Source organism: Diadema antillarum, unplaced genomic scaffold (assembly GCF_040938485.1).
Source record: "Diadema antillarum isolate AM-2024a unplaced genomic scaffold, OU_Dant_1.0 scf00000201, whole genome shotgun sequence".
Taxonomy (NCBI): Eukaryota; Metazoa; Echinodermata; class Echinoidea; order Diadematoida; family Diadematidae; genus Diadema; species Diadema antillarum.
In genome coordinates, this window is record NW_027271090.1 from 517,907 (window position 1) to 545,546 (window position 27,640).

At 37.2% G+C, this 27,640-nt stretch overlaps 1 protein-coding gene across 1 annotated transcript; it reads right to left on the reverse strand.

Annotated features, from left to right (window-relative positions):
* On the reverse strand, positions 1 to 27,640 carry LOC139723799 (probable E3 ubiquitin-protein ligase HERC6). Its single transcript, XM_071635006.1, has 14 exons — positions 27,592 to 27,640; positions 21,837 to 22,036; positions 19,798 to 19,879; positions 18,659 to 18,875; positions 15,339 to 15,484; positions 14,722 to 14,853; positions 10,917 to 11,000; positions 8,727 to 8,999; positions 7,756 to 7,860; positions 7,074 to 7,195; positions 5,250 to 5,408; positions 3,658 to 3,829; positions 3,132 to 3,234; positions 1 to 260 (listed from the first exon to the last, which is right to left on the reverse strand). The coding sequence occupies exons 2-14, from the start codon at positions 22,010 to 22,012 to the stop codon at positions 1 to 3; spliced, it is 2,031 nt and encodes a 676-aa protein (XP_071491107.1). The 5' UTR covers positions 22,013 to 22,036; positions 27,592 to 27,640.

Sequence of the window (27,640 nt, forward strand, 5' to 3'; positions counted from 1 at the left end):
TTACTGGCAACCATTGCGAGGTCTTTCCAGGTTGAAGCTCGGAGGCTTTTCTATTGCCTGTAGAAGTCCGAACCGGACGTCGTCTTCGGATTCGTACTCGGGTAGACCCATGGAGATGAAGCCTGGGCAGGTCATGGCGACTGGACCGATCTCCGAGGGATCGGCACCGTCGTTATTCTTTCTTGTGTCATAACGTCGGATGGTAAAATCGAGGGACCGGAAGCCACCGATGGGTAGGTGATCAGCCCCAGTCAAGAACTCTGTGCCATATGACATGAGACATAGAGTTGTCGGGGACTTTTTGTCATTTGAAACAGAGTAAAAGTTTTCCACATACACTGTAATACCATTTTATCTGAATAGAAAACATAATTACCTATGTTTTGATATAATTATTATGTGACCGTGCATCACAAAACGAACAAAACGTCCCACCTCTTGACTCAAACAAGGTGAAAGGGGTTACCCAAGTCAATCTCAAAAAGTTTTTCATAGTTTTTGAAAGAGTCATCCTAATACAATCATCTTCAGTCATCTTCTACAATATTCTCAAGTTTGGGATTATAAAATGAATGGGAAAATGTGTTTCAGCAGTTTTTCTTCAACCCCATTCTTGTAAAGTAGTGATATAAAGTATGTCTTGGAGGCCCTTTTTCATTTCTTGAAAATCTTTGCACATACTGACTCTTCACTTTCAACTCATTGGCCCGAATTCACGGAGGTGGTACAAAATGAAACTATGGTATAAACCATGGACAAAAACCATGAAGCACCAAGTGTCGCATGGAATATTTCGTTTACGAAATCAGTAATTTCGTTGATGAAATGATTATTTTGTAACGAAATGACAATGTTTTGTAACTAAATGAACATTTCGTAACGAAATATTCCATGCAACACTTGGCGCTCCATGGCTTTTGTCCATGATTTAAACCTTGGTTTAATTTGTACCACCTTCGTGAATTCGGGCCCTATAGTTTTTAAGAGAGTAATGCTACTGCCTTGAAATTTGGCAGTAATTATGGACAGTATGTGTTAAGAGAGCGTGTTTCATTTCAGTTTAAATCTGATAATCTCTTTATTGTTGTTGCCGCAGTGGTTTACGTCCTGTTTTTTTCCCATTCATCGCACAGTTAATGTCATTTGGTAAAGATTAAAGTGCTTGTCAATGATTAGTCCCTTTGCTTCAGAGCCGCTTTTCTTACTTCACACTTTTCCAGAGTGTGTGCATTCTATCCAATATTTTGTTAGGTTAGGAGAGTGCATTTGAATTGAACTATGCATTATTTTAAAGCTTAGAGTCTGCTCTTTAAGAATCTGCCCTTAACTAAACAGCCATGTTCAGCGACTTTTTGATGGTTTTGTGATGCACGGTCACATATATGGTAGTTTATTACGAGACGTGTGTTCGGTCTTTAGTGGGCTGTATCTTTTTTTCTTGAAATACAGTGACCACCATGAAGATATTACAATATTGAGCTTTCCAGTGGCCCGTTGTTTACACGTGTGATCCTGTACACGCAGCGGTGAAGAACGAGTACGCTAGCTTTTGGCCGCTTAACGCGTAGCTTTTACAAGATGTTGCACTGTCATGCCTTTGGATGTGCAAACAAGAGCGGAATGACGAGTGGGAAAATGCTTCTCCCTCTCTCAATGTTCGTCATCCGGTCTGGAGGGATAAGGAAGATGGAGATCATTAACGCTGTCCGTGCCCGGCGCTCCGGCAGCTCTTACGGTAGAGACATCAAACCGTTGCTGCCGCTCTCCAACCCACGCCCTGCAAACACTTGGTCATACTCGTCTTGGTCATTGCAGCAGTGCACCTTTACATAATGACCGCAGCTTTTACTTTAAGTTATATTTAAATCACATTTTCCCAAATATATGTAAAATAAGATCTTTGGTGTGTTTGGGAAAGTCAGAAATTAGTCATGCCAGTTTTAAGAAGTCCTAACCGTACATATTATTAACTTTTATCTCCTTAGACATAAGGGTTTCTTATTTCATTTGATAATGATAGTCATCATAAATTTACGAACCAGCAACAAATTCATGGAATACAGACATAATTCATTATAATAATGAAGTAGTATTCGCACGTTTATGTTTATCATAAATATTATGTAAACATCAAAAAAACATTCACATGGATTATTCACGCACCAACAAACACACAAGTTATACATAATGTGATCGATATCATATATGGTGTATACACAAACTCACACACACACACACGGGCGCGCACACACACACATATGACCGTGCACCACAAAACAAACAAAAAGTCGCACCCCTTGATTTTAAGTGAGGACTCAAAAAAAGGTGAAATGGGTCAACCAAGTCAATCTTGAGTTTTTCATATTTTCTGAAAGAGCTATCCTTCTTTTACATTATTCTTCAGTTTGGTATTATAACATGAATGGGAAAGTGTGTTTTTTGCAGTTTTTCTACAACCCTTTTTTTTTGGGGGGGGGGGGAAGAGAAGAATGAACAGGTTTGTCATAGAGGCCGCTTTTCATGTCTTGAAATTCTTTGGGCACTCTTCACTTTCAAGTCTAATAACTTTTGAAAGGATGACGCTACTGCTTTGAAAGTTAGCATTGATCATGAGCAGAATGTGCTAATAGAACATACTCAATAACAGCTTAGTATGATAATCCCTTCATTGTTGTTGCTCCGGTGGTTTACATCCTGTGTTTTGTCCCTTTCATGGCACAGCTAGCATGGCTTGGTAAAGATTAAGCGTTTGAATAGACGCTGTACTTCAGAACCTCTTTTCTCAGTTCACACTTTTCCAGAGTGTTTGCTTTCTTTCCAGTATTTAGGTAGGTTAGGGGAGTCCATTCGAATTGAGTTATATATCATTTTAAAGCATAGAGTCTGGTCTTTCAGAATCAGTCCATTTGAATTGAGTTATATATCATTTTAAAGCTTAGAGTCTGGTCTTTCAGAATCTGCCCTTAACTAAAAATCTATGTCTGGCGACTTTTTGTTGGTTTTGTGGTGCAGGGTCACATACAAATGTAATAATGGTGTGTGTGCGTGGGCGCGCGCGCGCATGTGTGTGTGTGTTTAAATTACTTGCGTAATGGATGATAGACATGAGAAAGAAACCAAAAGTTTCTTACTGAGAAAGAGTTTCTTCCTGTCCTCATCAAACTCATGGAACACACTCCAGAATAGTCGGATGACCGGGTGGTCCGCACGGTATGGCAACTTGTAGAGCGTGCTCTGGGTATTGTGTAATGATGATAAAGATAAAAAGTTCATCCTTCAGACGCACATGACATACGAATCAAATCTTTCAATGATGATCAGTTGGTTAAGTTGGGGATTTGACGGACTGCATAGAAACTACATTAAGGCATTATAACAAGTGAATCTTTGTTGTCCTTCGAACAATACATTAGGGAGTTTGGATTTTTCATGAAGTGGACGTTCAAAGGGAAAACAAACAACTGTTGGATCTAGAACATATTCAAGGCGCATCAGAGAGCTATACATGACGTAGTGATCATATGGGGGTGCCATTTTTATATTTAGTCCTCGCTACTCTAAAACTATTTTGCAAAACGACGCAGTGAGAAAGGAGAACGCCCAACGCATTCGTCGTCTTAAATATCTAAAGCTATCTATATGACGATGGCAGCATACGTTTTCAAAGGACATCCAGTCAAATTCTTCTCCCATGATCACGTCTCGTAACTCCTCGGATCTGAGCTTGTAGAAGAGTTCTGGCTTCGGTATTCTGTTGAAGCCAAGATGGAAGGCGACGAACTGTTGAATTGCGAGCTGATGGATGGATTTCCTGTCAATGTACTCCTGCCTGGTTTTTGAAGAGCGATCATGAATGCATACAGATATTAAGATTGATATGATTTTACTGGAATCTTTGAATGATATAGCATTATATCTATTTCAACATACAGAATACAATGTAACATGGCATTTTGTGACGCTCTATATCGTTATAACTTGTGAAAGAGTCAACCAGAAAAATCACTCTTTGCGACTGTTACAAACCTCCAACGTATCGCATTATTCTCTCAAAGGTTTGTTGTACATCTTGACAGTGTGAGATGACAGTACTGTTTTATTGTAAAAAAAAACGAATCAAACTTCAGCATTTTCACTTTAAAAATTACTCTTTCCCCCCGACAGCAGGGCTCACATCTTTCTTCAACTAATTACTAAATTGCCATACCCAATCTTTATGACAATCCTTTGAGCTATTTTCTAAATACTATTAGAATTTCAAAATAACCTTTGGCCCAATACAGAATCATACTGCATTACTACAAGTACATACCTAGTTTATTGGGTGTTTGCACTGAGTAATTTTCAAGGTGTGGAGAAAATAGTGTATTTTCAGCATTAAAAAATAGATGTTTGGACCTTGGACCTTGGAAATGTGCACCTAAATATTGATAGGCCAAATATATTATACATAAACACGACAATAAGTGTCATTTGAATAGCTCAAATGGATAAGTTTTTCTCTTTTTTTTTTTCATTTCACACATGCATGTTCACATGCATGTTTTTTTTTTCTTTTGATTTTCATTTCCAATCAAACACAGGTAATACACTTTGACATGATTACATATATTGGAACATAATAATACATATTGGTTCTTAAAAGAACTTCATGGAAATGGAAATTGAGGGGCTGCTAAAAAGCGAACTTGTAGATTGCAGTCCCCTCACTTACGTTACATTACTACAATACATTAATTATATATGACTTTATAACACAATACAATGATACATCAAGGTACTATAATGCTGTCCACAAAAAAAAAAAACGATTACGGACGGAAGAACGGAATGAGGGACAGAGAGACTGACGGGCGGATGGACGGACGACCAAAAACATAACGCCTCCGGCGACACTTCATGGCGGAGGCATAAAAGAAATCAGCATGACTGATTTTATTTTTTCTACATTCGTACGTGCACGTATACAAAGCGGAGAAATTGTTTCTTATTCAGTGTGTAAGGGAGTAATGTAGAAATGCACGGGAAGTCTCTCACTTCAATATGGATGCATCGCGCTGACAGATTCTCTCCCTGATTTTCGATTGTCCTGTCATGAGCGATAAAACGTTGACCTCAAACTTCAGAATGTCCGCAAAAAAAAAAAAAACCCTCCAAAATCTCATGATTCGGCTCCGTTCTTAGCATAGGGGCGGAATCCGATTAATTGTTCGTGAATGATATAAAATAGCTCGGATACTGTGACTTACAGGTTGTCTTGTGTGACATCAATGTTCTCCCCGTCTGGCTGTAGTCCATCGAAGCTGAGCTTGAGCCCTTCGAGCTCCTCTGCCGAGCACTTTCTATAACCTTCCAGTTTGCCATATAGCTTTGGGTCTAGGCTTCGAAGATCTTCGTATGCGATAGGTCTTCATGGTAAGAGGCAACATATCATATTTCAAGGTACAAACATAAGCAAAGGTTAATTTCATATTAAGATCAGACTTATAGATAGGCCTATATAGTTCTATCTCTCCGCCACTTGTGAGCGGACTTTTGAAAAAGATGCAGGGATTGCGGTGATTGGGTTCAGTCGGTGGCGCGTCTGCATCCGGATCCGAAGGACCCTGGTTGCATTACCGCCTCAACTGAGCAATATTGTGTGATAAATTATCATCCTTCCTCACAATGGTAAGAGGCATAACACTCTGTTCAAATTAAAGTTTGAACTAAAGTTTCAATTGAATTTAAATGATTTGTGTGAGAGAGTCACAATCGTGCACGTATTAAGGATCTCCTTTCATTCACTCATCGTAAAGCAATTTATACAGCAATTTATATGAATAACAATCTTATAAAAATTACGAGTTCATTGTCATTTCTTGGCGTCATTATTGATAATAAATTATCTTGGCATAAACATATTGATTCAGTCTGCAATAAGATTTCTAAATGTATCGGTATTTTATACAAATTACGATATTTTCCTCACAATAGTTTATGCATGATTTATAATGCTATTATATTAAGCCAACTTCAATATGGAAACATTGCTTGGGCAAATACATCGAATTATTCTATGGTCAGACTTTTCCGTCTGCAGAAGAAAGCAGTGAGAATCATATGTCACGCCAATTACCTTGCCTCCACTAAACCTCTTTTTATGAAATGTAATGTTTTAGATATTTTTGAATTGAACAAATATATTATTGGTGAATTTATGTATTTATGTTTTAAAAATTGTATTCCCCAAGTCTTTCTTCCTTGTTTCAGTTAAATAGTGCTATTCATTTGTATTGTTTGAGAAATCCTCTGAATTATCATTTACCTCTTAAGAGAACAAATGTTGGTTTATATATTGTTTTGTAAAGAGGACCTCTAATTTGGAATAACTTGCCACAGTCAATTAAAATGAGTCCATCTTTAAATGTTTTTACACGAAGATTTAAATTATTCTTATTGGAAAAAGAAAAGTAATCTACACATTCGGGTATTACTCTGTGTTTGTTTGTTTGTTTGTTTTTGTTTCTATGTGTCTATTGTTGAATATGTATTTTCAATCTCTTTGGTTTTAATATCTATGCATATTTATTTGTACAATTTAATATGACTTTTATTATAAATGCTTTTGTTATGGTGGCAGCTGCTAATAAAACTTTGTTTTTCTTGCTGTCTCCACATTCTGTTACATTTTTATTGTCAATTTGAATTTATTCATATACTTTGAATGAATGTTTTTTATCTGTTTGAATGAAATAAACGCAAATTGAATTGAAAAAGTAAAAAGCATGGTGCATAAAACGGTGAAATGTCCCTCCTGACATCCAACTTGACCCTTTGGAGACCAGTTTGTTCAGTTAATGTGGGCTATCGAGCCATTTTCTCATGATCTCGTTACACACAGCCAACAGATATACGATTTTGACAATAACATACCCATACCGGATTTCTAGGTATTACCAGTTAGGAGTCATCTAAATTACAGATCAAACTTTCGATTTGTTCTCACGCGTTGAACCAAATCGAAGCCTGAAGAGTATTGATACTATGAATGTAACTAACATAGATATCAACAACGGGGAAACCAAACCTACTTTGGGTTCAGGAGTTTTTCGTACAGCAACAGAGGGAATGGAAGAGTGACAACCGTGGCGTTGTGCAGACATAGGAAAAAGAGGAATCCGATCTTTTCTAAAGTCTGGAAGTCCTTATTTTCCTATGAATGAGAAAAAAAATGGCAAAAAGCAATATTTCAAATTATGTAAATTGTAATTATTTTAACGTATTTATCTATCCTTTTTACATCAACAGATTAGACGTTATTTATGAAACAGGTGAAAAAAAATCAGCTTTCCCATCGTTTCGAGAGAGTCAGTACCTATTTAGTATATCATGATTTCATGATCATTTAACATATTTATGGAACTAAAAGTTTGTTGTTGTATACATGCATTTACTGCGTATTTACATACTACCGAACTAATACAAACATTGTACATAACATATTGACGATTTTAGCCAACGCGTCTTATTAGTTTCTGTACATACACACAACCCCCTTTCCCCCCTCCCCCCCCCCCCAAAAAAAAAAGAAAGAAAGAAAGAGAGAGGAAGACATTGTAATGTATTATCTGAAACGTTCAAATTTCGGTGCAATCATGAAAAGTTGTTGAACGCTAATTATGGCTTTAAAAATAATGGCTTTGTATCACCTTATTACACACACACACCAACACACACACACACGCACATACACACACGGTTAGGCTGACATACCGCATTGAACCACATGTGAGACGACATGTTCTTCTCATCCATCCGCCTGAAGAATGACAGCTTGTTTGTGTCCATTACCTCTCTAAAGAACTCATGGAAGAATTCCTACAAAAAAAACATCAACAGCAACATAAATAATAAGTTCAAATTGATCGTCAGATGTTCATCAGATAGTTGTTCATCAAGGGCAAAATGGGATGTTCGTTGTATCTTTTTTGTTTTGTTGTTGATCGGTAAATATAATGAATTGTGATGAATTATAAATTTGTAACGATGTATGTGATCACTGTATTGTGAGTATAAATTATGCATAAAGGATTGTGTATAATGAAAATTGTATTTATTTGTATGTATACACGTACACGAATATACGTACGTATTCATGTATGTATGCAGATATCCCCGTGTATACGCCCATATGCTAACAAGAAGCATTTCCTAAATGGACAATATATGAATCTGAATCTAAGTTTATATTGTGTGGCTGCCATTGAGGCAATGATTTTCATCCCATCATAAATAGTTATGTCATAAAAGTCTCTCGAAATATGATAATACTGTATTTAACTTTATTTTCCTCTCATTCATTATCATCGTAAGGAAGGATTGTGATGATTACATCTTGACATTGTAAAGTTCCTATTATGAAAAATATAAAGTAGACTACACGTGGTATATTAACCGACTGTAGACGATTTAATAAAGTTGTCCAATACCATCCCCATCCAGCTTCTCTCTCCCCAAGAAAAAAAAAGACATTAAAAACAAGGCAATTTGTATAGATACATACCAACAGATATTCCTCGAATGCAAATATAATCTCACTCAATATTCAGCTTTATTGTGTAAGTTAGCAAACCTGTCCCAAACTTTGCTGTGATATAGGAGTATTTTTCTTTATAGTGTATGTAGTGGTAACCTAATCTTTAACACCGTTTTGGTAATGTTTGTGTAATGACGACATCCGGGACCTTTGTAGGGCCTCCCAGGTCCGTTGCATACTCGTCCTTGAATTGAACTTCCAACGGTTTCAGCCATGTCGCTGGTCCCTCGCTCCAGTACCGATCGACATTCTCCATAGCAGACTGTATGATACCCGATCCGCGCCGGATGTCCACGAACTTCATCACGGGAGAGTGCATATCTCGGAAAAGGGGAATCCCCAAATGTGGAAATGCCTGCGAAATGTAGTTCCGGTTCAACTTCAAGAAATTCTGGAAGTTGATTTTAAAACTGAGGCAGTCCTATATGAAGAAAAAAAATACCACACATACACACAACAAAAACCCAAACACCAGTAAATCAGACAATATAACATCGACCACCCATTATCGTCAGACACACAAGACGCGTTCGTTTGTTTGTATATATAATAGAAAAATGGCAGCTGTTTGAATAATATTACACCCAGTTGGAACTCCATCTCTTAAACCTCCTTGGTTATACTCGTCACTAAGGCATCCAGAGAGGTATCGACTTGCTAGAGTTGAACGTTATACCGATGAGGGTATTACAATGCTTCGGATATGCGCCCGAAAAATATTATTTACTTTACCATGTTTACGTTTAATCTGTTGACGGGCAAAACTATTCTAGCAGGACTGTGCTAGCGGTGGTTTAATTTGAATGCACCAAGGTAGGCAGCGAACAGATCGACTCAAGCGGGCCAATCTTCTTTCCCGGCCCCATGCTACTGGGTCTTTTAAACCGAGGGAGCGTGGGGCGATTCACCCCTGACACCGGGGTATTAAATTCAAAACTACGAATAGCACCTGCTAGCCAATATTCAAGGAAGCCTATAGGCCTAACGGTAGCAGCCGACTCCGGTCGAGATTCTTGGGCCGTGCTGTACTTGTTTAGAGATCTGTCATAAAGTTTATACAAATCTGTTCGAAGGGGATTCTCAAATATCATGCAAGCTTGCCTTTCCACTCCATGGCGTCTTTAACGGTGCATTAAATGGTAAACTTTCTTGGCTAGAAACATAATTTTGGAACCACGTTTTGTAGTTTACATAACTTTTTTTCTGTAAGTGGTAATCGAGATAAACATTGATTTGATACATGGTTTTGAAATGCAATGTGGAGGTGAGTTTCTAAACCGTATTTTACTCGAAGCAATGTTTAGAAAGTCTTATTATTACAACCGGGTTCTCAAGCACGGTTTACTCTTGTAAATGGCGTCACAGTTCCGCGCGCCCTGTTTCACCCACGATTGCCAAGGGAAAAGCTGCGCATAATAAACAAAATGCACAATGGCACAGTCCGAGCGAGCCGAGCCAAATACCCCCTCTGGATGAACTTTTACGAAGTCTTGTCTGTGAAGAAAAAAAAAGGTTTGAAGTAATTCTCGGTAGGCAGCACATAAAATGATACCAAGAGACCAGTAAATGTTTCATGCGAATCGGCAAAAGGGTTGAAATTGTAATTTCTATGCTTTCCCCACACTGCAATATCAGTCACCAGCACTTTATGCAAATTACGTGCTGTGGTGAAAATGTTATCGTGAACCTTATACATTAACTAACACTTGCACTATATTCGGTAGTTTTCCTTCTTCTTTCCTTATTCAACGGGGTCAAAAAGAAAAATAAATAGCATGGTTCGCATTCATGTGATGTATAGTGATTTCGTAACAATGACTTAAACAAAAGGACACTGTTCTAGTTGATGGTTTATTCAGAAAGAATGGTTAGAATTATAGAACAGTAATTTCTTCGTCAAAACTAATAGTACAGTAGCTACAAAATTGCACAGTTGACTGTGATGGTATCATGACGGTTTTGTCTTCTTCTTATTTGGAAGACATTTTTTTTGTGCAACATGTAGAGCTAAATGTTTTATTTCATGTATTAATTCGCAGTCGCAGTCGTAATTGTCTAAGTAAGATATGTGGACGGAAATTTACAATAGTATTAGTGAAATGAGGGCAGTTTCAGTATGACTGTTACTCGATAAGTCATTGAGTCATTATTATAGCAATGAGATATAATTATGACAAATCTATATTCATGAAAATGAAATAGAAAGGCTATAAAAGCTTTTAATTTCGTTTTACTAGGATATGTGAAATGAATTGAATTACAAACACGATAGCAAAGAAAATAAAAGATGCTAGAATTTGTTCATTGCTGTCAAGAATATTTTTCTAAATCAACTTACCCGCGTAGAATTAGTTGATATTTTGATAACCGTCCATTTGCTTGCGACATCAAGTAGGAAGAGATGGTGAATCCAGTTGAATACCTGGTAAAAACAAAGCAAAACAAGACAAAACAAAAACTAGAAATGTCTCTATCACAACTAGTACGCCTCCGCCATATTGTGTGGTTCTCCAGATAGGTCAAGAGTGCATGTTGACAATGTGAGACGAAGTTGTGAGAAGTTAATAACAGTTGATAGGCACAACTTCGTCCACTCATTCATGATACATATGTCACGTTTCATTAGGATACCTCAAACGTTTTTTTTTTTTTTAAGTTACGCTGTGCACAAAATTGTTTACGGACGGATGGACAGATGGACGGACGGACGGACAACCCGAAAATATAATGCCTCCAGCTACATTTCATGGCGGAGGCATAAAACATAACCTGAAGAAGTGGTGTGACAGTAAAGAAACAAGAGAGAGAAAAAATGTATCCTTTGTGAGTAGATACAACAAGAGAATCGAGTCCGGACTGTCTGGTGCTCACCTGAGTATAGCAAGTTCACCTTCCACGCATTTTTGCAAACTATACACTTGGCCTACATGTACCTGAGCTTTGAGGGCTTCTATCGGGGCATGGTGCCAATTTGCATATTTCCTCACACTGGTAAAAAATACCTGCCATGAAGTACACTACAGGCCCTTTTTTTACAGATTTTCATTATGCATTAAACGATGTTAAAAAAATCAATGTAAACATCCCCCATTCAACCTAAGGATGCTACCTGCCGAGTTTTTAGAGAAGAAGATTAAAATGCACATTTTTTTATTATTATTATTATTGTTGTTGTTGTTGTTGTTGTTATGGCGTATTATTTCATTAATTTTGCAATTCAAAATAAAATACAAGCAAAAATATAATGCAAACAGAAAAATCATATTACACGATCAAGATTGTGGTGATTCTACGTGTAAGCTTATGCCCCTATTTCGACCCCTTTACTCTCCCCTTCCCGATCCAGCTCCATTGCAAGGGGGAGGGGAGAGTTACCAAATGTTTCCAACTGGTTTAAGAATAATAAATTATCACTTGATATTGATAAAACAAATTATATTTATTTTAAGCATATGAAAACTCACACAGATGGTTTTGTAAATAATATTAGGATTGATAATGTATTTCTTGAACGTAAAAGTTTTATTAAGTTTTTAGGCATTTTTATTGATGAAAACCTAACCTGGAATGATCATATACATTATGTTACAACCTGTATTTCTAGAAATATAGGTGTTCTTTCAAAGATGAAAAGTTATCTTCCTGAACATACTCTTTTTATGCTTTACAATTCTTTAATCCTACCATATGTTATATATTGTAATCTAGTGTGGGCTACAAGTTCAAAAACTAAACTCAACCCTATTTATTTACTACAAAAGAAAGCCATTCGCATCTGTACTGGATCACAATACTTAGCCCACACCAGTTCACTTTTTTTATCAGTTAAAAAGACTGAATATATTTAATATAAATACATTACATTCTTTGCTTTTTATGTATAAGTATTTGAACAACTTACTTCCAAACATTTTTCACGATTTCTTTAAACTGAATTATACCGTTCATTCATATCCCACTCGTAATTTGCAACATTTTCATTTAGTAAATCCCAGATTATCAATTGTACAAAAATCTGTAAGACACAATGGACCAAATCTTTGGAATACACTCTCAAATTATGTTAAATCGTGTAAAACTTTATATTCTTTCAAGGCTAGATTGAAAAGTACATTACTGTCAGATTACAATCTATGAATATAGCATTTGAATATGTATTTTGTTTTGTATGATCACATTTCTTTTCCTGTAAATTGAATTTAAAACTACAATAAATATACGCAATGTTTCTGTGTCTATCATTTCATTTCATTCCCATTATCTTTAGCATCACCACTATCACTTTCATCTTCATTATCACATTTTTCTTCATCATTACCCTGTCAACATCATCATACATCATCATCATCATCATATTTCACGTTACCTTTCTTATTCGTATCTATGCACTATACATATATAAAAAACGTAATGTATTTACAGTGTTTTATATTTTGTAGTATTTCTCCATTCCGCAAACAATATAATTTTTTAATGTATTATGTAGATAGGTCCCTGGGCTGCCACGTGCTCAAGCTTTTGCTTATAGTGGCAGTCCTTCTTCCGCATAATTTCTCAGGTAATTATTTGGAAAATTGGTAATACGATTTATAATTTGTTAATGAAATTAATTTACACATCGATTTTCCTTCTTTGAATCATGTACTTGTAATCTGTTTACTGATATTCCATGTGATATTACTGAAAATGATTTTGATTTATGTATGAAATTGTGTTGGAAGAAAAATAAATCAAACAAACAAACAAACAAACAAACCCCTGGATCCTCAATGAACAAAGTCATCAATATACTTTATACTCATATGTAATAACTTAATTCTATCTCACAGAGAAGAAGATTTTGAAAGATTCCTTACATTTGGAGGTTTGGGTTCCCCTGGAGGCCCCAAGAGGGCATAGTGGGCATTTGAACGAATTGAGATCATAATCATTTCCCTGTATAGGGATGCTACCTTCCAAGTTTAGCGGAAATCCATCATGATGGAGTTTTGAAGAAGGAGAATACCGATGTACATTCTGACCCTATTCGAGACAAAAAAAAGGTTCTTTTCATCCCTCTTCTGCTCTTAAAACAAAATAAAAAAGATACCACAGGACTTAAATTCTGGAATGGCCTGGATAGAGAAATAATCCAATTTCAATCTCTCTTAATTCATTGAAGCATAAACTGAAAAAAAACTGAATTCGTTTTTTTTTTCTGAATTCATACCTATAATGATTTCTTCTATGTTCCTAGGCTTTCTATTTGTATACTTTGTATTTCCGTCGTTGTATCTGACTCGTGCCCCACTCGGGTGATCACTATGATCCACTCTTTTGTACTGCAGTTTAGCGGACATTCATTTCTTTTCTTTTGTTTTTCTTATAATTATTATTCTTCGCTTCTGTGTTTCCGTACGTTATAATTCATCATTCCTTTTAGATATTAATTTCATGTACGAACTAATCTTAAGTCAGCATCTAGGAATCTATACGCCCCACAAGTAATGCTTCTATGTAGATTCTTCATATCGTCATTTCACATAATAAATATGTCTTGCCTTATTCGCTGTATTCAACAATTAGCTCATTCAATTTCTTCGATTTATTTGTTTAAATGTGACATATGAAGAAATAAAGATTACACAATATGAAACATAAAATAAAGAGTTTACGCACGACGGACGACGAACGTCGGACACTGAGTGATCTCAATTACTAGAATTGAGCCTTTGGCTCATGTGAGATAAGAATAGCTGAGCAAGCTGAAGGCAATAATAAAAAGCCTAAATAATACGAATACTGTCATTTCACCGATTTTTATATGTGTACATACTTCAAATGTTGCAGTTTTATCAGGTTTACCTAGTAACACCACTGATTCCTTGAGCAATGTCAGTATAGTAGTGAGCCACGATTAGTCTCAGCCTTTAACGTTTTGTTCGTCGTCGAATCTTTCTCTCCTTCGTTCTCTCTCTTTTCCCATAGTGTAATTTGTATTATCAAAATCCCCGGGTATTCATACAAGTGATAATCTACATTAGAATTATCATTTAAGCGTCCGATGAACCACGAGTTTTATTGAACGGGAATCTGTTTATGTAATGCGCCAAATTATACTGCCACTAAAGATCTCAAGGTTTACATTAGAGTTTCAGACTTACATTTGGCGCTTGTGGCATATTAGGGTCCCTTGCACGTTCATGTGCCACCAGATGGTTGAAGAGTTCTACTTCTCCGATGCCCCGTATGTAAAACAGGCGATGAGATACAATACGGCCATTCCTTTCGTTTACCTGACGATTGAGAAAAAAACAACAACAACAAAAACACAAGAGTAAAACTTCTGCGACAACATACAGGTGGAAAAGCAAATTTGTATCACCCGCGCTTATATCCATATGCTTGCTCGTAGTTTGCGCCCACATTACCTTCAGATTACGATTCAGATTCAGATTGATTATTGTCACGTACAAAAAAAAAGCATACAGAAAAAAAATGCTTCCACAGTCGTATAAATAAGTAGTCACAAATGCACGATAAATATAAAAAATTCAGTTATGTTACACAGTAATACAACAAACTAAAAACTGCAGACACCATAGTGTTACAATTGCATGTAAAACTTTATTAAATGTTCATTTTGCTTGTCAGGGCAATCAAGGGTAACTCAGACTTCTATAACAAGACAACCAGAAGTGCAAAGGGAAATGCTCTCCGACGGTGGATTTTCTTGATTCAAACTATGGTTTTAGGACAAAAACGTTGTTTAGCACTCTACCTCATTGAGATGTTTCAGTGCGTTGATCAAGACGAAAACGGTGCCAAATTCCTCGTACGCCGTGCTTCGCCGAAGGGCGAGCAGTCCTTTCTTCAACACGAGAATCATCCACCGCAATAGACGGCCATCGCATTTCCACCAATTGACTGTCAACAACAACAAACATACTTTCAAACGTGTGTGTGTGCGTGTGTGTGTGTGTGTGTGTGTGTGTGCGTGCGTGTGCAATTATAAATAGTTGTTAGCATTCGGAGCTGGCTAGTCCTATACACAGGCACGGTATTCTACTAGTTTTATGGCGGCCGCTTCATAAAGAGGAAAAAAGGATGTGATTGTACTACACGATACTCATTGTTGTTGGCTGAGCACCTGCAATCACCGTGATAGTGATCCATAACAAAGACATTCACTACGTATTCAATTAATGTTGCGTGTTCAAACTTAGCGATCTAGCTGACGGCCGTGTCACACCAGCCTTGCGTGCGACTTGCAAAGAACAATTCTGACTACCCGGAAGTCCCCGTAGATATCCGCACATGACAGTACCTAGCATGTATCTCAAAAGTAGTCGCCCGGAGGTGTGCACGCATATTTTTTTACCCGCAACCGTGTTTAGGCCCTGTCACACCTTTCCGGGCAAGCTACTCGGGCTTGTTACGTGTAGGGATTTTCTAGCATACCGGACATTCCTGTGGGCGGAAAAGGATTTGTGCGAGTCAGCGCATGTGTCTTACTTGCTGGACGCGTTATACTTGCGAGTATACTGTGTGACCTTTGTACCAGTCGCGTGGGGGCTGACAACTTAGTGAAGGAATTCCTCTAATGGAATGGCTGAAATCTCACAGAATTTCATTATCTTGGCTGCATACGGGACTGCGAAGTACCTGCGTGGGAATTGCCTGGGAAGTACTGCCGCTAAGGGTCTCCTACTGGCGTTCTGCGTGGACCTCTACGGGCATTCCCGCGACTCACCCGGAAAAAGTTTTGGTCATGCTCAAAACTTGGCTGCGGTTAAATCGGACTTGCGTGAGCACCTCCGGGCAACTACGCGCTAGATACTGTCAGGTGCGGACCAACTGCGGACAGCTCCTTGGAGTAAATTTGTTTCCCCGCAAGTCAAGCCGCAGAAGTTCCCCCGTACGGTATGACAAGGCATGAATGAAAATTGCAAACATTCTTGTTCGCCCGCTGAAAATCTTCTACGTGCTGGAAACTACCTCCTCGCCACAAGCCCGCGTTATGGTGTGACACGGCCTTAACATTGGTATTTCCTCACTTGTTACATCTGAAGTGTTCCTGGTTTACGTGGTGTATGTTGTTGCTGTTGATGGACACGGCAAACAGCAAGCTTTGGGGTTGTCAAAGGAACCCTTTGTAAGGAACATCATGCCTAAGATTAGTATGCTTCATGAAAGTGATTAAGCAAACACGCACACACATACACACACACACACACATACATTAAATAAATAAATAAATAAATAGATGAATAAATGAAATAATATATATACATATATATATAATATATATATATATATATATATATATATATATATATATGTTGATAAGGTAGTCCACGTGTTGGCAAGATAAAAAGATAAGTAACAAAGCTGCAACAAAGTTCATGCTGTATTCACCAACGGTTTATTTGTGTGAAGAAATAAACCGTTGGTGAATACACTTGAGAAAGGGCGGCGAGACGCTCGAAAATTTGTGTGAAGAAATAAACCGTTGGTGAATACAGCATGAACTTTGTTGCAGCTTTGTTACGTATATATATATATATATATATATATATATATATATATATTCACAACAGTAGGTCAATATAAACTCCGTTGGAGACGTAAATTTGACGAATTTTCGCCCATAGGGCTTTGTCAAGTCAATACATTTGACACTTTATTTTGAAGCAGATCAAAATAAAAGATGCGTCGTCACTGTGATGGTAGCGCGTCCATAACAAGATGCGCACAAGGGCGCACATAGACAATTAGCGCACAAGGTAGGACGTCACAAAGAAAACTAAGAAGGTAAGGAAAATACAAGAAGCGTACAAAATAGGACGTCACAAAGAACAAAGAGAAAGCACGTCACAAAGCAAAGAGGTAGAAAATTGCAGATGAGAGAGAGAGAAAGAGAGAGAGGGAGAAGGAAACGAAGATAAAAAGAAGGATTATTCCCTGACGGAGAAAGAACGGAAAGAAACATTCAGTCCATTGGGGTGAAGGCAGCCGAGGCGATAGATAGGTTGCTCTTCTCGTAGTTTGCGGATTTCGTCTGGGCCATTATGACAGGTCGTCATTACACCGATCTTCAGGTGGTTAATGGTGTGCCCGGGCCGGTTGAAGTGCTGGGCCACTGGAAGTCCCGGTGTATTGAGCCTTATTGATCGGAGGTGTTCGGTTGCGCGGTCTGCTAGTCTCCGTTTCGTCTCACCTATGTAGATCTTGTGGCAGGCTGTACAAGTGAATCGCGTAGACCACATTCTCAACGGTACAGGTGAACCGGTCGCGAACAACCCAGGTGTATTTAGGACCTTTGATGTGTGCTGCCCTATCCACATGGCTACATGTGTTGCACCTTCTCCTTCCACAGGGTTGGGTACCGTATTCCAAATCTGCTTCTGACTGTGCCTGGACCTTCAACCCCGTGTGGACCAACAGATCCCGTAGACTCCGGTCCTTCTTGTATGCTACGAGAGGAGGCTCTTGGAAGATTTCCTTGGTGGATGCATCTTCCTGTAAGATGTGTGTGTTGTCCATAATGGTAGAAACGAGCTTTTGCGTTGATGGGTGATATGTCAACACTAGTGGTACTCTGTCGCTGTTACGTTGTCTCCTCGGTTCCAGGGCTTCTTGCCGGCTCAAGCTAGACACTTTTCTTGTCGCCTTCTTGACAACCTGTTCAGGGTAGCCACGCCGTTCAAAGAAACCGGCCATTTCATGCGATTTCTGTTGGAAGTTTTCATCATCACTGCAGAGACGGCGGAGTCTAGTGAGTTGGGAGAACGGTATTGAGCGTTTGCAGCTGGGTGGGTGAGATGATGAGTAGTTCAGATAGCAATGCGCATCAGTTGGCTTGTAGTGTACGCTTGTCTTTATTCGATCTCCTTCTAGGCTGAGTTCAATGTCCAGGAATGCGATCGAGTCAGCGGAAATTTCATGTGTGAATTTCAGTGAGTTATGGAAGTTGTTGAAGTGGTTGATTAGCTCATTCAGGTGTTCGAGGGAGCAGGATGCAACTCCGACGTAGCATATATACATACATTTATATTATATACATTTATATTTATTTTTTTGCAAGGAACTTTGAATTACCAAGAATCTCGAAGGCATCCTGCGACTGGTTTGTCCCAAGTTTATTCAGAGTTTCGGCGACAAGGACTATAATTCTGCGAGACCACGCCTCGTCCGGGTGGTCGAAGGCAGGGCACACGAGAATGAGAGACAGCGACTTTAAGAGGGCGTGGTCGTATTGGGCGGGGCACAGTCTCGACCAGCATCCGTTGTATTGCTCATGAATAATATCTGCCACCTTTCATGGGATGATATGCACGGACACAGATTAATACATGCAGAATACACTCATGCATATACCGTCAATGTATAGGGCCTACTATGGTCGTAGTATAGCATGCTGTACGCCATCTACATAATACTTCAGTTCGAGTATGCTTGGACAAACATGGAAATCATTTAAGTACAGAGGGGGAAACATTCTATTTTAATTCGTTTGCTCATGTAAGGGTGTGTTCTTTTACATAAACATGTCTATTAATACATAATAGTATTACTTTTGATGCTCAGGTGCATGAAAATATAAAAGTATAAAGTGATTATGTTTAGTTTCTCGCATGCGTGAAAAGCTGTGCATGTCATATGGGTGAGTGCGCGCCATTTTGCGTGCCAGCGGTAGCAGAACAAAGTTCTCCTGCAAATCTCCTTTTGATAAGAAAAATCTAAAGCTAGATAGTAGGTTAATCAGTAGCTTTAGCTGGTACTCGAAAAGCTGGTAAAATATTATTTTATTATTTATTATGAAATTAGGTAAGAGGAACACAAAATGTTTATCTACCAAGCATCTTAACAAGCATAATCTATAAGAAAACCGTCTTAGGACTCAATAATTCAAAGCTAGATAAATGATTTAAGATTCCAGAAATTTCATTTAATAAACACAATAGAAAATGTAAAAGTGAATCCAATGCAATAGTATATGAAAAGATTCACTTATTTTGACGCCTACTTCACATCAGATATATCTGACGTGAAAGTTTTCGGTTAACATGATTGGTAAAGGGCAAGTCTAAACTGCTCCCCCTTTTAATAAAGTTAACTTAGGACGTAAATTGAACAATTTTTGAATCATTATATAATTGGTATGATCTGATTTGACTTAATTTTATTGAAAATTGATTGGTTTGTACATCTTTCTGAAGTGGAATATTCATTTTTACCAGTTTCAGGTGGAAGTCCTTGTTCTGTAGAATACCAAAGGTCTGTCGAGCTCGCACCAGATTTAGCGTGTGGTCGGTCTCACTACAATGTGAACATATAGAATGAGACGCATCCGTTCTCTTCTCAAAATGTTAAAATATTTTCATGACAAAATCACCTCTGACATATCTTTAGAATATCTCAGCCTGCGTTTATCTGTTTTGACCATATCTTGATCTTCATAAAATGTTTGCTTTTGCCTTTTTTGGCGGTAGTGTTTAACCTTTTAGAATTGATCATGTCTTGTGTTGCTATTTCAAAGCAAAAATGTGAGCAACATTTAGGCATAAAACAAAGCCCCGTGATGCAGTCGTATGAAATTACACAATTTATTAAAAATAATTAATCAACAATCATTATCCACCTCCATATCTAACTAATATTATGATTCAATCCCACGATTTCACCATCGCTTCTGGGGAGGAAATGTATTTGCAATACAAAATGACGCCATTTGTGTCGGCTAACTAGCTCATCTTACATTTCAGTTTATACACGGGAAGGGGTGTAGAAGATGGTGGCAAAGTATTGTAGAATGCACTTCATTCCTTTGTCTATTTTCATTTCATTTCATTTGTTATTTAAGGTACATACTTCAGTCCGGAGACTGTTCTTCCGCATGTCCGTATACACGATACGAATAAACTACAACATGATGGAAAAAACAAAACTGATACATAAAAACAAAACAAAACAAAGAAAACAGACAAACATGGTGATGAAATTGCGGCACAAATCTAGACAGAAATTAACACAATCAATCGAAGATAACGACATACAATTACTACATAAGTACATCGCTGTAGTTTAACATTAAAGAGACGAAAACAAAGGAGAGTTCATGGGAGAGAGCGTGGACAAGATATGCAGATAGGGAGAGAGGGAGGGGAGCCACGGATATATATATATATATATATATATATATATATATATATATATATATATATATGTATATAAGGAGAGAGAAGTGCATGCAAAGAAAAACTGAGGAGAGTTATCTACTGTTTCGGTCAAGTGCGTTTTTAAAGCTTATGTATTAATACTGGTTTTTGTTTCAGCTCAAATGACAACTCATTCCAATGTATTGATCCAAAATATGTCAAACTTTTATGTTTAAAACAAGTCTTAATCTTAATCATAACATTATATCTGAAAATTGTTATTTCCAAACATATCTAACAAATATTTCGGACAAAGGCTGTTTCCAATTGTATACATAATAATATGTAAAGTTTGTTTATTTCGTCTCTTACCCAATTTATCAATGGGTAGTGCTGTGTTAAGTACAGAACCTATAGCTTCCACGTTTGGTACAGCACGCAGTGATCTATTTTGAAAAATTTGAAGTCTTTGAATATGACATTTCTCTATGTTCCTCCACACAACATCGAAATAATCTAATTTACTTTGAATGATTGATTTATAAAACAAAAACCAATATGATTGTGTTTACTGGCGTTGATATAGACGTGATAAAAATCATCAAAACAATAGTGATGATGATAGTTAAAAATATAGCGATTGTATACATAATAATATGTAAAGTTTGTTTATTTCGTCTCTTATCCAATTTATCAATGGGTAGTGCTGTGTTAAGTACGGAACCTAGCTTGAACGTTTGGTACAGCACGCAGTGATCTATTTTGAAAAAATGTGAAGTCTTTGAATGTGACATTTCTCTATGTTCCTCCACACAACATCGCAATAATCTAATTTACTTTGAATGATCGATTTATAAAACAAAAACCACTATGATTGTGTTTACTAGCGTTGATATAGACGTGATAAAAATTATTAAAACAATAGTGATGATGATAGTTACAATATAGCGATAATAATGATTAAAGATAATATGAAAAGTGATAGTGATGATGAAAAATAGATACCGTAGTCGAGGTAGTAATGGAAATTAGACAGAATGCGTGGGAGGAATACAGTGCATTTGAAAGGTCTCTACATGGTGATGATAACAATGAATGAAAAAAACAAACAAACAAACCCCTGGGGGTTGCCGAAGGCCTGTCCAAGAAACCCGGGTGAAAGCACTTCTTTCACTTCTGCGAGTAGCTCAGGGGACGGACTGTTTGCCTCCACAAGCCTGTTAAACACGTCCCTCATGTGATTGCATTTTTCTTCATGGTTAGGGGCAAGAGCGTCCGCTTGAGGACTTTCCATCACGCTCTGACTTGGTGCTGGAATCTGGTAGACAACACAACACCACACGAGGCGGCATTCAAAGTTATTCTGGGATGAGACTCGAATCAAACGAGTAGATTTTATGTTTTAAAGAGGCAAAATACGTTGTTTGGCCATTTTTGTAAGTCATGAATAATCACATGTTAATAAAACAAGCAACGATCAAACAAACAAAATATAAAAAGCTAAAAGAGAAACATTAATACACGTTCGAGACGACAGTTATAACATTTTTTAGTGGTAACCATGAGGAAGTTCAAAAAAACTGCAACTGACGTCACAATGCAAAAAATATGAAACTGTCAAATGCAGTTATTTCTGTATGTTTGAATGTATGCGTGTTTAATTGTGTTTTTTCTTCGTTTCTTTATTAATGGTGGTTTTTGTTCTTGCTCTTGTTTATTTATTGTTGTTGTTGTGTTGTTGTTGGTTTTTTTTTTCCTTGGGGCGGGGTTGTTTCACAGAAGTGATCTCCTGAGATAGTCATTGGAAATATTACAACTTGATGATTAACCTCCTTTAATGATGTACCAAACGTGGTCCAAGACCTATTTTGAGTAATATCACAACGAATCCTTGAGATTCAAGTACAAATTATATTCTACACCATGGGCATGTTGAGTTGATCCAACAAACGGAATGACAGATATTTCATAAAAATTCAACGCTTTCCAGGAAACGACAATTTTAGTTGTAACCACATTTCTGTGCAATACATGAGTTGACAATGTCATGGTCTCGAAAGTTTCACCTCTGCCCAACACACAGAACTTCACTACATTTTCTCTATGACTATATACGATTAATGTTGAGAATGTATGCATATCAGTTCATTGTGTTGCAAATGAATACGACCTAAGCCCTTGAGAAAGAATTTTGAGAAAATGAAACAAAAATGATTTCCTAATTTCTTACTTTTTGAGTTATGTGTGATACTGAAATGCTAAACTGTCATTTCAATGATTATCAATGATTTAATTACTTTGCAAGGGGTCTCCAAAGAAAGCCTAAATAGGACTTGTGCCATTATTACATTCTGACGTTGTTACGTTCTATAAATAGCTATTAACGGGAAAATGTAGCAATTGCTGAATTCATATAGACTGCAAGCGCGACTTTCGTGAATAACGGGCAAACAACCTATACTGTGAGGACTGGAGAGCTGTAGTTAGTTATCCTCACCTCAGCCAAAACATAATGTATGGGATTTAGGAGAATATCATTATTCTATTAATTCATTTTAAAACCTACAAATTCATCACAGTCTACCGATCTCCACAAACGTCTGCTTCACCCTGTTTTCAAAGTCAATTTGATCCTTTCTTATAAAATTTCGATTTATAAGATGTTTAAAGAATCTGTCTATTCGTATTTTTACCTCGAAAGTTGTTTGAAATTGTTTAAGGATTTAATAATAAAAAAGCATGACTGTTCACCGAATTGTTTGCTTATTTAGCCAATTTTACACAAATGGTTTGTTTGATAGAAACTTTATTTTCTGCAAATCAATATACATAAGTTACATAATCACGAACATGTGAGAAACATACAAAGTCGTTTGAGAGTCCTTTGACTTTCATAAACAAAGATATAAAAGGAAATCAATGATATAATACGTGACCATGCATCACAAAACCAACAAAAAGTCGCCAGACATGGATTTTTAGTTAAGGGCAGATTCTGAAAGAGCAGACTCTAAAAAAAAAAAAAAAAAAAAAAAAAAACGATGTATAACTCAATTCAAATGGAGTTCCCTATAACTTCCCTAAATACTGGACAAAAAGCACACTCTCTGGAAAAGTGTGAACTGAGAAAAGAGGCTCTGAAGTACATGGTCTTTTCAAGCGCTTACTCTTTACCAAGCCGTGCTAGCTGTGCCTTGAAAGGAACAAAACACAGGATGTAAACCACAGGAGCAACAACGATGAAGGAATTATCAGATTAAGCTGAAGTTGAGAATGTTTTATAACCACATTCTGTACATGATTAGTGCTAACTTTCAAAGCAGTAGCATTATCTTTTCAAATGTTATAAGAGTTGAAAGTGAAGAGTGTGCAAAGGATTTCAAGAAATGAAAAGTGGCCTCTATGACATACCTGATTATTCTACTCTCCCCCCCCCCCCCAAAAAAAAAAACGAGTTATAGATAAAATGTTGAAAACATACTTTCCCATCCATGTTGAGATCCAAAACTAAAGAATAATGTAGAACAAGGATACCTCTTTCAGAAAATATGAAAAACTCAAGATTGACTCAGTTAAACCATGTCACCTTTTTTGAGTCCTCAAGTAATATCAAGGGGTGCGACTTTTTGTTTGCTTTGCGATGCACGGTCACATATACAGTATGCATGTCTATGCAGCAGGGATTACAATAACAATTGTAGTTAAGAAGCGATTATGCAGAAGGCCGCCATTGTAAGCATTGCTTGAAAAGATGGCTGGCCCGAGGAAAAGGTAGGACCGTACTATAGATTAGTAACAATACAAATTCTGCTGCGAAGATAGCAGGGGAAAATAAACTCTGATATGTGATGATGGTGAATGTGCGTGCAAGTGCTTGAAAGTGCACAAGGGCAGATAGGCTGGAATTTAGAATACGAGAATTGCTTTGCTGGAAGAGGGAACGATATGCGATGTTGCTATCGGGAGACCAACATTAGTCATATAAATTGTTTGTTTTTAGTTCGTATTTGAAGTATACTGTAATAAAATGTGCTTCTTTAAGTTTGCTTTGAATGAAAACAAGGAGGCACACTGTTTCAACTCCTCAGGAAGAGTGTTCCATGTACCCGGACCGTGATTTCTGATCGACTTTTGAGCAAGTAAAAGCTTTGGATTACTTAAATGAAAATCATGGGAACGACGGGTAGGGTATGAATGAATATGGTCATTGGTTACTAAGGCATTATGAAAAAAATGGCAACAAATTTCGAGTGTGTTTACATAAATATGGCAGTTAGGTATAAGTGTATATCATGAGCCTTTAGAGTTTTTTTAGGCGATAAAATGTGTGATCAGTGTGAGCCAAGAAATGTGAATGTGTGCATATACGAAGAGCCTTTTTCTGGAGAAGAAAAAATGTGTTCAATTTAGTTTTGCTACAGTTGTCCCATACAATATTACAGTACATTGCATTTGGTAGAAATAAGATGTTATATAGCATTATTAAAGTTTGATCGTTAATGAAATATTTTATTATCCTTAAAACACCATTTGCTTTAGATACTGCTGTTGTAATATTCTGGACATGAGTATTCCATGCTAGATTGCTATCTAGGGTCACTCCTAGGAACTTGGTTGAATTTTTCTCAGCAATGTTTGTTTCATCAATACAAATACTTTGAGGAAGGATGGGTTGGGATTGAAGCGTATGAAAGTGTATAAAACATGTCTTATCAATATTCAATGAAAGCTTGTTACTTCTAAACCATTTCGAGATGTTGTTTAATTCCATATTTAGTGTATCAACCAGTGTTACAATGTCCTTGTGGGAATTAAAAAAAAAACAGTTGGTGTCGTCTGCAAATGGTACACGTCCAGTGAAGCACCATGATATACTATTATGAAATGAGAATGCCATGTAATCATCCCTCCAATGTGTCTAGGTCCCGTTGGCTTTTGGTCTCGGTAATATCAAAACTCACTGCACTAAGAGCTGAGTATCCATTATTGTTATTGTGGTGCAGTCGAGCTAGACGCGAACTGAAAACATAGGCCCCTTTATCAACATTAATTGTTTGTTCTTTCCTCCTACGATTGCATTGTGATGGAAACCTGGAAAAAAAAAATGGTTCCATGGCAAGGTCTCTAAGGCTATAAAGCAAACACTGACAAGTCACGCGCAAAACTACTGCTCCTTGAACATTATATCCCCAGATATCATACACTCACGATATGACCAAGGCTTTGTTATCACACACTAATTGGTATGGCGAACCCAGTGACTACACGAATATGTATTGAAGAATATGAATCTACTTCTGTAATCTGTAGGTGCTTTGCAGAGGCTAAACCTTGTTTTACCGTCCTCCCGGACCGTGTTTACTCTTTCGAGGGTGCTGAATCCAAATCTTGATGAAGCAATTTTTGCGTCTTTGAGGATTTTGAGATATTCAAGAAGGCCTCCAAGATGACCGTCAATAACCTTGTATTTTATATCCTATTTGTAGACGATAAAGAATTGGGCTCTAAAGTAATTTTGGAGATTGAACCAAATGTGAAAAAAAACAGTGATTCATACTTCTATTCACATTCATCATGAGCAAATTTGTCAAATCAACCAAAACAACTTCAAAGTGGCAGCCACGTTAGTAATTCATACATGAAGCATTCAAATGTTGCATAGGATGTTATCGGGCACACTGCATGAAAAGGTTGATATCAACGTCTTTTGTCAAATATGAATGTTTTGCTCTTGGGCACACAGAGATCTGGCTGGGTGGGCAATAGTTTTCCTGTACTTAAAAGCCGTAACAATTGCATTCAAAATGATTGCCGAGATGTGAATTTACCTTGTTTTGGCTATTGTGAGTTGTGTGACCTGCTAGTACATTTGTATAAATGTGTTTGATATACATTATTCTAGATAAATAAAGCAATCACTGGCAACTGGGCATTTCTTCTTGTATTCTCATGAAACATTTATCATTTTGTATTCTGGTTGTGATTAGAAATTACTGCTACCGGCATTGTCACTAGTGACTTCTAATAAACCCTAGTGTGCATGTATCCGTTTTAATTTACATTCCTAGTGTTGAACTTTGACCGCTGTCAATCATTTTTGAACCGCTCATATAAAAACATTCATGAAAAAATATTCCTTACAGAAAACAATGAGGATTTACCTATTCATACTTTACTCCTGCATATCTAAAGAAAAAAAGATGTGTGTCTTTAGACAATGTCTAGACGACCGCCAATATTAGCTAATCAACCAATTTGACTATTCATGGATTAACAATGACTAATCCTTAGTACTCGATCTCAGTTGCCTTCCATTTATCACTCTCATTACCATGATTGAGATTAATATCTTTTGATCACTGATTGTTAGTGTTTCAATTCAATTCACTTTCATATTTCTCAACGAAGGAATGTACGTCAAATATAATAAAATGAAGTCAATCATAATATCCGGCTTGGATGCACAGTAAATTAATGTAAACATATAAAACATGGCGGTCTATCTTTGTAGGTTTAGCTCTATGTACAACGCTAAAATAATATTATGAACCTATTCAAAAGCGAGCTTGTAGCGTAGGTCCCAAATTCTGAACAGAGTGTAAAATACAGATGAGGAGCACGGGTTCAACATAGGACCAAAATAAAGAAAACCAAAATGAAAGGCACAAATACCCGGGGCAATAACAGAATCTTCTCAATACAGATAATGATAAACAGACAACAATGGTACGTGGATGACAATATTGTGGAATCATCAAGTAGGCTTGAAGAACAATATTGGCGGCCATTTTGGCGGCCATTTTGGCGGCCATTTTGGTGGTCATCATCTCAGAACCCTCTCAAGGGATGCTCAAGGTGCATTGTCGAACTTACCTCCAGAAGTCCTGACTCTTGGTGATCACGAACTGAACTGTGCTGTAAC